At 47.2% G+C, this 13,139-nt stretch overlaps 1 protein-coding gene across 8 annotated transcripts in view; it reads right to left on the bottom strand.

Annotated features, from left to right (window-relative positions):
• NPHP4 (nephrocystin 4) overlaps positions 1-13,139 on the bottom strand; it is a 94,914-nt gene that overhangs the window by 80,016 nt on the left and 1,759 nt on the right. For 4 of the 8 annotated variants that reach the window (XR_015797379.1, XM_088147614.1, XM_088147620.1 and 1 more), the window contains exons 2-4: positions 12,619-12,672; positions 7,229-7,418; positions 1,516-1,668 (exon numbers count right to left, since the gene is read on the bottom strand). Coding sequence is in view for 7 of the 8 variants with exons in the window: in XM_088147614.1 (XP_088003740.1) it covers positions 1,516-1,668; positions 7,229-7,366 (291 nt within the window). In the remaining variant the exon portion in view is untranslated. The remainder of the gene's footprint in view (positions 1-1,515; positions 1,669-7,228; positions 7,419-12,618; positions 12,673-13,139) is intronic. The other 4 variants (XM_088147616.1, XM_088147617.1, XM_088147618.1 and 1 more) reach the window with 3 other exon arrangements.

The following is a 13,139-nucleotide window of genomic DNA, read 5'->3' as shown; positions in this document are numbered from 1 at the left end:
CCACCTGGACTGGGAGAACAATCAGGAATCGTGCAGAGAAACCCTAACCCTAACCCTAACCCAATTCTGGAGAACATTCTTATTTTTGAGGGGGTGAGGTGATATTCTGCAGGGAAGAAGTTAATTTTAGTGCTGGGTGGGAGATCTCCCCTCCCTGAGGGATGCCCCATCCCTTCTCTCTCCCGACCCATCCCGTCGTGTGCCAAGGACCAAACAATCACTCACAAAGACTTGGTTGAAATTAGGTCACCTAAAATAACGCACAATTACAGATTCTGTGTAGGGCAATGGATATGCCCAACATGGAAGATGCGGGCAGAGATTCCAGCATACCTGAGTTAGCCACAGAAGCGACTGCAGACCGGGGTACAGAAGACCCAGAAGGGAGGAGGACAACATTGGTTTACAAGAACTCAGCGTGAAAATCCCAGGACTGATCAGAATGAACCTGGCCATCTCCCTCTGGCTGGATAATGGAGCCCAGGACATTGTGGTCACATAAACCTGACTCTGTGCTGGTTTTAAGGAACGAAACGGAGAATGAAGCCTAGGGCAGCATCTCATACTCTGAAAGAGGGCCCTTGCAGCCATAAACTGTTGGTCGGCAAGCAAAACTATACGGACACTTAACCTCCAGGGCTCAGAAACCACCATCTTTTCCTCTTTTTCCTCAAGTGAGTGGGTTGCTGAACATCAAGTAGATGGGAGACAAAGGTGGGAATTGGATTAACAGCTCTCTAAAGCAGGAAAATGGAGGCATATTCATTAGGCAATTAAGGGGCAGAAAGAGGAAGACTCTAGACTGAGAATGCCTGTCGCCCATATTGGTAAAACAATTCAGGAGAAGGAAATGAATAAAAAGCAGATCACTGTAGAAGAATTGGGCTTAATAATGAAAGAGGCTGGCTTAGAAGTTTTAAGGGCTCCAGCAATACAACAGTAGGATTTCACCCACCCCAACATCCACCTGGTTTCACACGGTGGGGGAGGCAGCAAAAAATTGGTGACTCTAATTCCAGAATCTGAGAAGGGAAGCAGTGCACATTATGCTCCCTGGGGTATTAATCGATGAGTAGAGCAAGGGGAATGCGCTTCCACTGAGATGATAATGCCACCCACCAGATAGTCGTTAGAGGCGTCCCACTGGCAGCGTTTGCATCAGCAGTGCTGGCAGCCAGCCGAGCTGTAGCCATGTGACTGGACAGTCAAAGTGATGGCAAAGTAAATTCCTTGCCTAACTTTTAGCTCAGTGTTTCCCAACCTGGGAATTCTGGGACTTATAGTCCACGCATCTGAAAGTTGCCCAGGTTGAGAAACACTGGTCTAAAGCTCCCCTCCTTCTAGCAGCTCTCCCATAAGTCTGGGGAGAGAGGGGAGACCCATCGGACTCATGCAACTGTTGCAGACAAAGTCAGGCTGGTCTGTTGAAGAGAGACGTCTCCTCCGCCTGTGTTGGGACTGGAACGCCCAGAATTCCCAGCCGACCTGAGCCACGACTCGCTATCATGCCCTTACCTCATTGAAGACCACGGAGGGGAGCTGCCCCGGGGCGGATTTCAGAGGCCTTGTGGTGCTTCTCCAAGTCTTGCCAAAGAAGTGGTGATAGGCAAGGTCAAAGAGGGAAAGCCTCAGCTGGAATTCCACATCCAACATGTTCTCCAGAGCTTTCTGCCAAGAGGAGATGGAAGAGTGAGACGAATTAGCACCATCAACGTGGGGTAGGGAGAGAGAAACAGAGAAGGGATATCTCCAAGAGGAAGAAAGTAAATTGCACCTAGTTTATCCAGTCCTGACTGCAGCTCTTTCAATCTCCTGAAAAAGCAAGAGACGGGGATTCTCCTTGATGACACACTGGGCTTCCATGTATGCCCTAAACCAGTGTTTTTCAACCCTGGCCACTTTAAGAACTCATGCAGGCTAGGGAATTTTGGGAGTTGAAGCCCAAACATCTTAAAGTGGCCAAGGCTGGAAAAAACACTGCTCTAAACCTACAACGTTGTGAATCACAGAAAACAAATGGTGAGATCACTCGACAGAGCAGCTTGAGAAGGCAGTGGGACTTAATTCCAAGCAAGCATCTTCAAAAGTCAAAACACAGGTCTCCATGCCAGGTGACAGTGAAATCAAGAAGCCACACAGCAGTTTGGTGTGTGACACTGCACTCAGGACCCTTTGAATTATTTACACATTGTTTTTTTCTGATAAAACCTTTAAAGCAACCAAGATTTTAAAAGAGAGAGACAGAGAGAGAGAGAGAAAGATGTTACAATCAATACACGCATCGAGGAGCACGCACCAACCACTCAAAGCTAAAATTTCCACCAACTGCACTGATGGATTATCAGGACAAGACGGCGGTGTGGTCTTGTTTCTCCTGCACCTAATGCTCCTGGTCTACAGAAGAGCTCCGGAGAAGGAGGAGGCCAACAGATCTCACAATCTGAGCATCTTAGGAGACAGCTATGTTGTGACTGGGGAAGACCCAACTCCAATGCTCATCTAGGCAAAGAAAAGCCAAAATCGTTCTCCTAAAATTGAACAGGGTAACGCGGGGGGGATAGCAGGGGATTAAACTGGCTCAGGGTGACTCCAAATCCTAGTCCTCAGGGATATCAATGGAAGCAGGTCAACTTAGACAGCAGATTCAAGGAGCTACCAAAGGGCAGGATTTTGGCACTTTATCTTGGCCAAGGAAGGGTTCAGAGATGGCCGAGGAGGCAGGAAATCCAACCAAAGTACCAAAGGTGAATTACTCCAGAACAGAGAGAAGCAACATTTTGAGGCCAAAATGCACATTTGGAACTTCAAGAGGGGACAACAAAGGATGGATGGAAAACGTATCCCAAAGACAAGCCAGCCAGCCATTTTTATCTGTTTGGAAGAGATGTGTTTTAAAATTAGACGTATAACTAGCTTTCTGCTAAGAATTCCAGGTGATTGCCCATATGCGAATCATAACCATCTGATCACCCGATTAGCCAGTTACAGTTAAAAAGACGAAATTATATTTAACACGAAGTCACCAAAAGATGGACCCAACAGGAGATGGAAGGGTTAGCTCCACCTCTTCTAGTTAGAAGGCGGGGCTTAAGATTTCTTTTTGTTCGATGGAGGAAACCCCTTGGCTTGGTCGCATGTGTTGACCAGCTGAGAGTGGTTCCACACCTCCTTTATCATGTATTCCACTGTAAGAACAAACCTGTAAGACCGGTGGGAAATAGAAAGACAGGACGTGACAGCTACTGTATAGCAGTAAAGTAACTCACACCTTGGAGCCCTGGGCCCTCTCTTAATCTATGTCCACTCCTAAATAAGGTGAGGCCAGAGAGGTACTTCACAGGAAGTCCACCATCAAACTTTTGCCCTTGCACCACTCTCATGTACAAGCGAAGTAGATCTGATGGGGCGTTCCTTCTGAGTCGTGTAGGCAGGCTACTGACTAGCCTACCAAATTTAGAAAGTCATCCAGCAGGATGACTTTCTGCGGTCGACTTCCAGGTCTCTATCCATGAGCTGTCTGAAGAATTTATTCTGCAACTTGAGGCTCAGGATAGCGCTCCAATCTAGTTTGTTGCTGAAAAGAAAAAAACACGGTGGAGACCACCTCTTCTGAGGTATGGACTCTGTTGTCTCCATGCCTGTAAAACCTTTTTTGCCCCCTTCATCATGAGATGTCTCTCCTTGCTGCAGGATTTTGCTCTCCTCCTTCCTCAAGGGTTGCTTCCTATCCACTTTGATGGCCTTTCCAAACAGCTTCTTCCAAAGAAGAGGCTTTGCTGCCAAGTTGGCCTTCAACTGGTCATCCGTCTCCCATGTCTGAGCCATCAGCCCATTGCGCCCCACTTCTGAAGCCACAGATCTGGTTGCAAAGAACCGGCAGTCCCTAAAGATGTTCACCACAAGTTTTTTGTATGTTTGTTGGTGTCTTCTCTTAGGAGATAGGCAACAACAGCATTTCAGGGAGGATATCACCTTATTCGGAGGATGAAGGACTTCCCTTCATTTATAGGGATCTATGAACACCTCCCCTCCCCTTTCAAAATTGCTGATTTTGATTGTTTGGGCTGATCCTAGCTCACGGATGCTAGTACGGCTACCCATTCCAAAATCCCATTACGGAGGGAACAGACAACTTGCTTGCTGCAGCTGGTGATACCTTGACTGTAGCTGCCTCCGTCCACTTCCACTTGGCTATTTCAGTGAGGGAATCCGGGAATGGGACTCTGAGATCCACAAGAGGGGAAAATCTCCCCGCTGTCCCCTGGGATCCTGGAGAGACACCAGTTGCTGGATTATTATGCTTCAGTTGAGCACCTCAGCCAATCAACCTGGAGCATCCTTGAAAAAGGTCAATGCTGAATAAACCTGATGGAGAGGTATGGATTGAGAGCCAAAATTCCTCTTCCCAGAATGAATCTCCTGAGAGTCAGATCTCATGCGTGGCTCATGTCTTGCTCCCCTCTGAAAACGGGATTCTCCACATAGCTTCAGACATTTGAGGCTTGAGATCTTGAGGGCAAGGTCGTGGCTTTCAGCTCACTCTTCAGCCCCTCTCCCTTTTTTGCAAATGAGTGAGCAATGAGGTCAATAACTCTTCTGCAGAAAGCAGTGCTGGGGGGAGGGGGGGAATAAGGCAAGGTTCCTAGACCTTGAACCCTTTCTCTAGCTCCTGAACTACCATGGTGGGCATCAGAAAGGTGGTTCTCACCTCCCCTGTTCCTGCCTTGGTTGGGTTTGTGCCATGAAGGCCTTGGAAGCTTCTGCACCGGTCCCCCAAGACCCCCGACATCACCCAGCACCTTCCCCCATCTCTGAGGCCATTTTGCCAGAGTCAGGGTCAGCACTAAATCTCTTTTATACCATCCAGACTAGGTCAGGGCCTCCACTGCCCCTCCTGCCTGGTCTGGGGCAAACAGACAACAGGTGTCCAAAGCACCCTTTTTCGTTTTCACTCCTAAGTGCTATATGTCCGTATCAAAAAGGAACAGGATTGGGGGCAATTAAGGCCAAGCTCAGATAATCGTTCCTTGCATGCAAAAACACACCCACTTTGGCACACCAACTGTACACAGTAGAGTGCTCTCGGTCTACACTGAAGTCCTAGTGGAACATCCAGTTCTGGCAAGAGCGCTAAACGCTGGGCACAGAAAGACCTGCGCTCCTGCCTCAACCCCTTGCACTAAACAGGGGCACCCCAGAACCTTCATTCTGCATTCTCCTAACGGCCAGCTCTTACCAGAAACCAGGCTCTGCATTTGGGGATAGCGACGTCCCAGCTGTACATTAAAACCAGACAGCATCTCATGTTTTGTTTCCTTAAAAGAAAAGCGGTAAATACTGCGAACACATTCTGATGAGAAACGGGCCGCGTTGTCTGCTACCAGTAGGGAACTCTGATCATTTTCCCTCCAAATGTCGCCTCGCTTCCAAATGCCCTCGTCAAGGCCTGGATTGCAGCAAGGCGATACGGGCAGGCGGGCTATTAAAGATTTAGTTGTTGTGCATTATTTAGCGGCCCAGAGCTCCAGCCTGCTGAATGCTCTCTGTTTCAGAATCCCAGGCTAGAAAGCAGGAGGACCAAGTGATCTATTATACCAGCACAGCCTGGAAGGCAAGCACTGCTTGAAATAGCCGCTGTTCTCCATCTCTACTCTGTCATGCTGAATTTGTAAAAGCCTTGCTTTAACATACTGATGGTGCAGGATTTCCAGACCTCTGAACTGGGCCACGCTATCTCCATAATTACCTGTGGCAGGGCTGAGCAGAAAGGGAGACATAATTCAAGCATTAAGGTCAGGAAAAGGTGAAGCGTGCGCCTTTGCAACCCTTAAATGTTTTTGTGGCTTAGCGATGCGCAAACCTAGCCTGTTTAGTTGGCTTATATCCAAAACTAATAGAGGTTGTATGAATGCAATCAAGGAAGGAAGGCAGATTTATAAATATTTATACTCTGAAATGTATCTACCAATTTTCCCATATCTCCGGCTGCAAGAAACACAACACACAGCTGAGATTTTTAAAAACAGGTGTTGTCATCCAAGCAGCAGCAGCAGCAGCAGCAGCTAAAATTTCAAATCTCAGCTGCTGCACAAGTTACATTCTCTGGCCGCTGCTGTGGACCATGGATTTCCCGGAGCATAAACGCAGTGGGAGGCCGCTACCTGCACTCCAACTCTTCACAAAGACATCACTTTTCAGCCAGGAGAAGCAACTCCTTGGCACCGGGGTTAGACTGGCACCATCACCACAGAGGGCAGCGCTGAATTATCACTTATGCAAGCGGGCTGCTCACAGCCCTTGTAAGGAGAGATTCTGTCTGTGTATTCGATGCAAAAGGTCAGACACATGGATGTAGCTTTGACAGCAGTTAAAAGCACTTGGCTACCGCCCCTTCTTTCAACTTCCCAGTTGAGGGTGGCCTCTCATCTAAGGACAAAACCTGCTCAGGTTGCTCGAAATCGAAATCAACTTGGTGTTTTATAAAAATACCGCTATAATGATCCCAAATTCATCTAACGGGCATTCCTCCCCTTCTGTCATGACCAGGGGGCAAGGCACAGATAACCCAAATGCTCTTCGCTTCAAGGGCTTCCGCTTTTCTGGGCCCACCAGCTGCCTCTCAAAATGTAATAAAGCGTCCTGGTGCTGCAGATGATGGCTGGCTGGGGAATTTGGAACATCCTGCCCCCGGAGATGTGATTAGCCCCCACACTCCTGGCCTTTCGTAAGGTTTTGAAGACCTGGTTCTGCCACCTGGCCTGGGGTGGGGTGAGAACACCTCAAGCATGGGGATGGCTAGCCCCATAGAGACCTCGGCCTTCAACCTCAGGTTTTCATCCCCTTGATCTCTCCTTCTTCTTTTTAGTTATGTTTTAATTTATGGTTTTATGTGTTTCTATATTTTATGTTCTAATGTTTATTGTGAATCGCCCAGAGTTCCCCCATTGGGGGGAGATGGGCAGTTGAAAAATTTAATAAATAAATAAATAAATTCTGGGAGCTGGAGTCCATACATTTTCAAACTGCCCTGGTTGAGAAACACTGCTCTAATCTGTTATTGTTTTAAAGCAGAGTCTGCCTTACCCCACCTGGTTTTGTGCCATCTCTACGGGCCCACCTCTCTGACAACACTGTTCTCGAAAACCTCAAAGAGGGCTGGACCTTAGACTGGCGCGCATCTACAGAAGAAGTGCGCCCACCCCCACTGCGTTGACGATCTCAGCCTTACTTGTTTCAGGGCATTCCCCTGCACGCTCTTCAAGACGCACTGAAAAGGCACTGAACGCTGGGGTGGCAAATTCCGTCTCCTCGGGTTACGTGGAGGCACTGTTAGGTTCTGCAGGAAGATCCTCTGCCATTCCCCCATCTTGTGGCCAGATGTGCTGGCACTGTGTCACTTCAGCCTCAGAGCCTTCTGCCTTGAAAAACAAAAATGGGAGGGGAGGGGGGAGTGGTAGAGAGAAAGGGAACTCAGCTCAAGAAACAACAGGAATGGGACGTGGGGGGGAGCCGCTGGGTGGATCAAATCTGGGAGCTAGTGAAGTTCAGGGTTTTTTTCATTAACCACAGGCACCTCTGTCAATTCATTACATGTGTTTGAAGCCTGCCTACTGCTCACTGCATTAATTTAGACTGCAATGACAGAATATATAACTTGATTACTTCCTTAATTTGGAGGATTCATCTCATCCCTGACAATTCTGAGGACGGTTTGCACGCCTGTACAAAAACCGCACATCTAAGAAGCTATAAATATTCTTTGCGATGAATTATATGGATTAATTAACTGAAAAGATGTTTTTTTAAAAAAAGAAAGAAAGAATTTGCAGCTGGTAAAAAAGAAAACCCTAGCAACTAGAGGTGGGTAAAACATTTTGTTTCAAGCACCCGCTTTCACGCAGAGTCCCGTTTCAAGCACAAAACTCCGCATCTGAGCATCAGAGAAGCATTCCAACCTCAGCTTCAAGCTCCAAATATTTTCAAAGATACTAGCCACAGCCGTTCTATAAAATATCACGTGTGAAATTTTGAAAATTTCCCACACCCTCTGAGCAACAACGCCATGATTTAGCATCCACCTGGATCAGGAAACACTGATATATGTGGAAGAATCACCAAGACCTGACCTGATTAAAAAACTGGGAACTCTGAGCCCATAATGCTGAGGATGCTGAATCTTAGTTCCTAAAACTCAAACCACCAAAAGTCTCCTTCAAACCATGGTTTCCAGAAATCTGAGGAAAGCAGCACGCCAGGAACGGAAAGAACCTCGTGCCATGGAACATTCAGACACAAAAACGGGTCGTTCGGAGCATTTCGGGAGCGTTTCAACCTCAAAAGGGCTCTCTTCCAACCGCCCCAGTGCTTGAGAGCAGCCAAGGAATTTAGAGATGACCCTGGAGTCATTTTTAAGGATGGACTTGAAGAAGCGATGACAGTCCTGAGATACAGGAAAGTGTGAAAAAGAAACTCAAAATAAGATTCAGTTATTATACCCTACTACAATAAGGTAGCTTTCTTGGAATCCCCGCAGGGTCTTTGTCGTGACCCAGCCTACCCCGAAGGGCTGACATCAATCTTGAAAGCCTGTCCAAGTTTCTCTCAGACCCATCTTGAACTAAAGAAAATCAAGGCAAGGTAACTGGGAGGTTCTTTCTTGCACTTGCTTCAATCTCTCAACTGTGCAATTGCTTCTCCAAGTCCTTTCTTATCAGCTCTTTGACGTCTTCCCCAAAATTACTTCCAAAACCCTTTGCAAGATCCAACCATTCTGGGACCAAATCACCTCTATGCCCCCAGTGCTCACAGCTTAAGCCTCTAGAGCAGTGTTTTTCAACCTTGGCAACTTTAAGATGCGTGGACTTCAGCTCCCAGAGTTGAAGTCCACGCATCTTAAAGTTGCCAAGGTTGAAAAACACTGCTCTAAAGGTATAAACAGTACCATCTTCCAAGCCAAAAACCCTCTTAAAGCCCGCAGGGAAGGATGGTTTTTGAAGGACAGGGTCTTCCTCCCAAGATCAGTCTAATTTCAGCCCAGTTTGGTTGCTCACTTGGCACTAACTCCACGAGGCATTCGTGTTGGCGCGTATGCCTTTTTTTAAGGTCACCATGATTCAGAGATTTCACGCAGAGAGCTGAGGAGAAGCTGCCTTAACGTATATTAATCAGAAAGCATGCTCCAAAGCGGGGGGGGGGGGGAAGATGCCCCAGAGCAAGGGAAGAATAGCAATCTGCAAAGGAAACAGCAAAAATAATTATCCCTGATACATATGTGTAGTTGTTGCACGCAGCCTTCCCATTTCAATATGGAATGAGTAATCATAATTGGCGTGGGACTCCCCTCCATGTAGCAAATCATGCCATTTAATCAATGCAGTACATTTCGGACCTTCGCACGGCGGAATCCGGCTCCCGTCGCCCAACGCCACTCGCCGTCTGAGAAACGGCTGCTGCAGGGAAACCTATCAATCAACCCACGGCGAAAACCATTTCCTTATCCTCTTTTCATGTAAAGCGTTCTAGGGGGTGGCCCCACAGGGCAAGGATAAATAAGCAGAGCGGCACCACTCCCTTCCACCGGGCGTGTGATCGACTGGCACTGTCGGGAGAGGCGCGCAGCTTGTTCAGCAACCCCGGGTGTCGACGCAGCTGCGAGGCCTCTGCTGACAGCAACCTTCTCAGCCTCCCAGCACAGGGGTGTGACAGTGACTCACACCCATGTTGGGGAGGCCGGAGAGATCATCAGCCTTACTTCTACCTCAAGCACAAAGCCCAAAGGCTGCACCTTCGGAGACAGAAGATAAAATGGTGAGGCTAACCAGGTGCCAATAACCCCAAACTGGCAGAGATGCTCATTTCAAATTTTCAGATTGTTCTCGTCTCAGTGGGGCCTGGCCCTGTGCCCTTTCCAATACATCCTTCCTTCTATTCCTTCTTCCCTCCGGTGTTCTTCCTCCATCCAGCCCTTCCGGTCCTAGCGTTAAAGTCCTGGACACAATTCTCCCCTCCTTGGCTACACTGTCCAGGCTTCGTAAAGCACACAGCAAGAACCCCCGAGGCAACCATCCCTCAGGTCCATCCCATCATTTCGATCGGCAGCCTGCCTTTGCACCTCCACGGAACTCGGGATACCTCACCGCAAAATCAAACCATTAAACAGCAAAAACTCAGCCCGTTGCGAGATCGGAGTGGCCCATTTTAGGACTGAAACATTCCAGGACAGTGTGCCTTTGCTTAGGAGGGGTGCAGAAGAGCGGCTCTCTCCCAAGATTGAGAGATGGGCCTCTAAAGAGCCTTATGAGGGCTTTTCCTGCTAAGCTTAGCTCCCAGACAAGCTCACGCTGAGGCAGACAGCCCTTCGGGCAGGAGGCACTAAGCTCTTTAAGACTTTAAAGGTTAAATTTGGGTGGCGCGCCGAGAACAACTGACAACTTGGGCAGATCCTTCAGCTAGAAGATAATGCGACTTGCAGCATAAGGCACAGGGAGCAGCCTCGCTGGGATATTCTGCAGCTCGGCTCCAGAGGGAAGCATGCTGACGGGTAAGAAAATCGAATCAAGGTTAGGGGTCCGTTCATGACAAGGAGGAAGGGAACGTGGATGGAAAAGGAAAAAGGACGTGCCATTGCTGATCAGAGAAAAGGAAATTCAACAGAGGAAGGAACAGAAGAACCAGACCTGTTCCTTTTATGCAGGAGCTTAGGACACGCTGTTAAGCTTCAATGCAGGAATGGCAACTTCATTGTAGTAGGGTAGAATTAATGAATCTTGAAAGTCCAAGTTTTTCTACTCCGAATTATACCATACTAAACAAAATCAAGGTGGGGTTATTTTGAGTTTCTCGCCCACCCTTTCCTTTTCACCAGTCATTTTTTCTGGAGGTCCCCCTTAGCAGCTCACTTGTTCCTTTCAGAGTCAGCTCGACCTTCCTTCTCACACACATCTACCCTAACATGAGAGCATAGACGCTAAGGTAACATGCAGTATTCAGTTGACCATGGACTGTGCGACACGCGTGTTTGCTTTCACCCAAGGAAGAAACCCTGGCTTTTAATCAGTGGATATCAGGCTATTCCACAATTAACCCAACAGAGAGGTTTGAACAATGCGCGACAAGGGGAAATGAGGTTGTGTGTGATCGTTGTGAGAGGAAAGGGGTGCTTTTGTGATGGAATGGAATTATGAAGGCCAGGCTCAGGGAGATAAACATTTTCTTAGCTGCCCAGAAGAGCGTGGGAGGAACAAGAGGATGTTCTAGGAAGATTGATGTCTGGCCCAGCCCAAGGAACTCCAAGAAACAATTCAAATTCAGTCCAGTTATTTTTATTAGCTACAACCTCTAGCAAGAATCTTCCCAGACTGAAACCCCAGCTCCCAAAGTCATCCAGCCACAACAGTGTGAATTCCTCAGGGAGGTGCCAGTCTCATCCTCTTGTTGCTCTCACGCTCTTCTGGGGGGCTAAGAAAATGTTTATCTCCCTGAGCCTGGCCTTCATAATTCCATTTCATCACAGCTTTGGACATGCGTATGCACAACCTAAGATGGACAGGCTCATTTGTTATTCATGGAACCACCTCATAATTCCCTTCCAAAAAGAGGCTCTGAAGCAACTGCCCGTGGCTTGCTGTAAAGAATTCCAGAGACTGGAGAAACTGGGCAATGGCAGGTGGAAAAATATGATTTAAGCCCAGGACAGGAAGAAAACATTAAAAAGAAACTCAAACTAGCTCCACCTTAACTCTCTAAGAGGAAGAGAAGGAAAGTGTTGTCAGGCTTTCAAGATTCTGTTACTAGAGCAATGATGGGGAACCTATCATACGCGTGTTAAGGGCAACACACCACGTTTTGGGTGACACATCAGTGTTCACCAACACCTGACAACAACTCTCCTCTCTGTTTCAGTTACCAAAGAAACTGAGTTTGTTTTACTCGTATTTCATTTTTGTAATTATTTGACATTTCTTTATATAACACATAGCACTGCACATGACTGGACTGTATTTTTTTAAAATAAATGAATATGTAAAGAATTTTTTCTCTTTTGTTCGGGAAGCGGGGGGGTGACAATCCAGCAGAGTCAAGTTAGGCATTCTCCAAATTTTTGACACCCTGAGCCCAAAAGGTTCACTGTCATTGTACTAGAGCCTGTATCACGAAAGTACAGTTCCAGCATGTCTGTTTTCTGACCCGGCCCACCTCAGAGGGCTGATACTTATTTCACACCGTGTCACACAACTGCAATTTATCACCTACTTTAGGCTGAAAGCATCTTCTTAAAGCTGCCTAGAGCCGTTCTGGAGTGAAGTGGCACCAGATCAAATAAAATAAATTAAAAACTAAATAATCAAAGCTAGCCACAAGGGAGCCTTCTGGTTTGGACCTGCAGGAACCCCTGGTGCCCCGTGCATGTTCATGCAACATGCAAAAGCCTGCAGACAGCTGACAGGGAAAGGTGCATGCCAACACGTTCACAGGTAACAAATCAACCCGTGTTGTCCACGTAACAGGCGCTCCCTTTGCGTGGCAGCCCTGTGGCTTGAACTTGACCCAGAAGGCTTTGCAAAACACTGACTTCCAGATAAATTCTTTGGCTGAGAAATCAGCAGAGAAAGGTCTTACCTCTTTACGCAGCTAGAAAGCGATATTGCTTCTTTCATGATCTAATCATTGGCCCTGGGAAACAGAACAACAGTGATAAAAAAAACCCCTCAGTTTTGGGAGCTCAGAAAGTTGTGCAACGTCTAATCTTCCAACGAAGCTTGTTTAAGCCGCTTGAGGCTACAAAGGCCGTGTTTCCCTCGAAGCATTTGCTGAGTACCAACAGAAAGCGGTTTGCCTCTTCCAGTGCACCAGGACTAACTGTAGGGAAAGAGATGCAGCATATTGCGCGACTCTCCCTCCCACTAAGAGCCAAGATATATTTATGCATTTGCTGATTTTACAACAGCTGTACATCGCTTCAGTACAAAAAGAACAACAGAATTAATCAACCATTTTAAAGCGTAGCATAATCTGCTCTGTGCAATGCCTTAAGCAGCATGATGCTACTCTGAAAATTATATTTTTGCATATATTTTGCATGCTTTTAGGCTACCAAAATGTTACACTAAATAAAAGCACTCAATACAGAATATTTTCAG

The sequence above is a fragment of the Python bivittatus genome, unplaced genomic scaffold (genome assembly GCF_059951505.1).
Source record: "Python bivittatus isolate LINGU-HERP-01145 unplaced genomic scaffold, Pbiv_v1 ctg000510_np1212, whole genome shotgun sequence".
Lineage (NCBI taxonomy): Eukaryota > Metazoa > Chordata > Lepidosauria > Squamata > Pythonidae > Python > Python bivittatus.
Note: the sequence above shows the minus strand (reverse complement) of the source record. Positions and strands in the feature narration are given on the sequence as shown.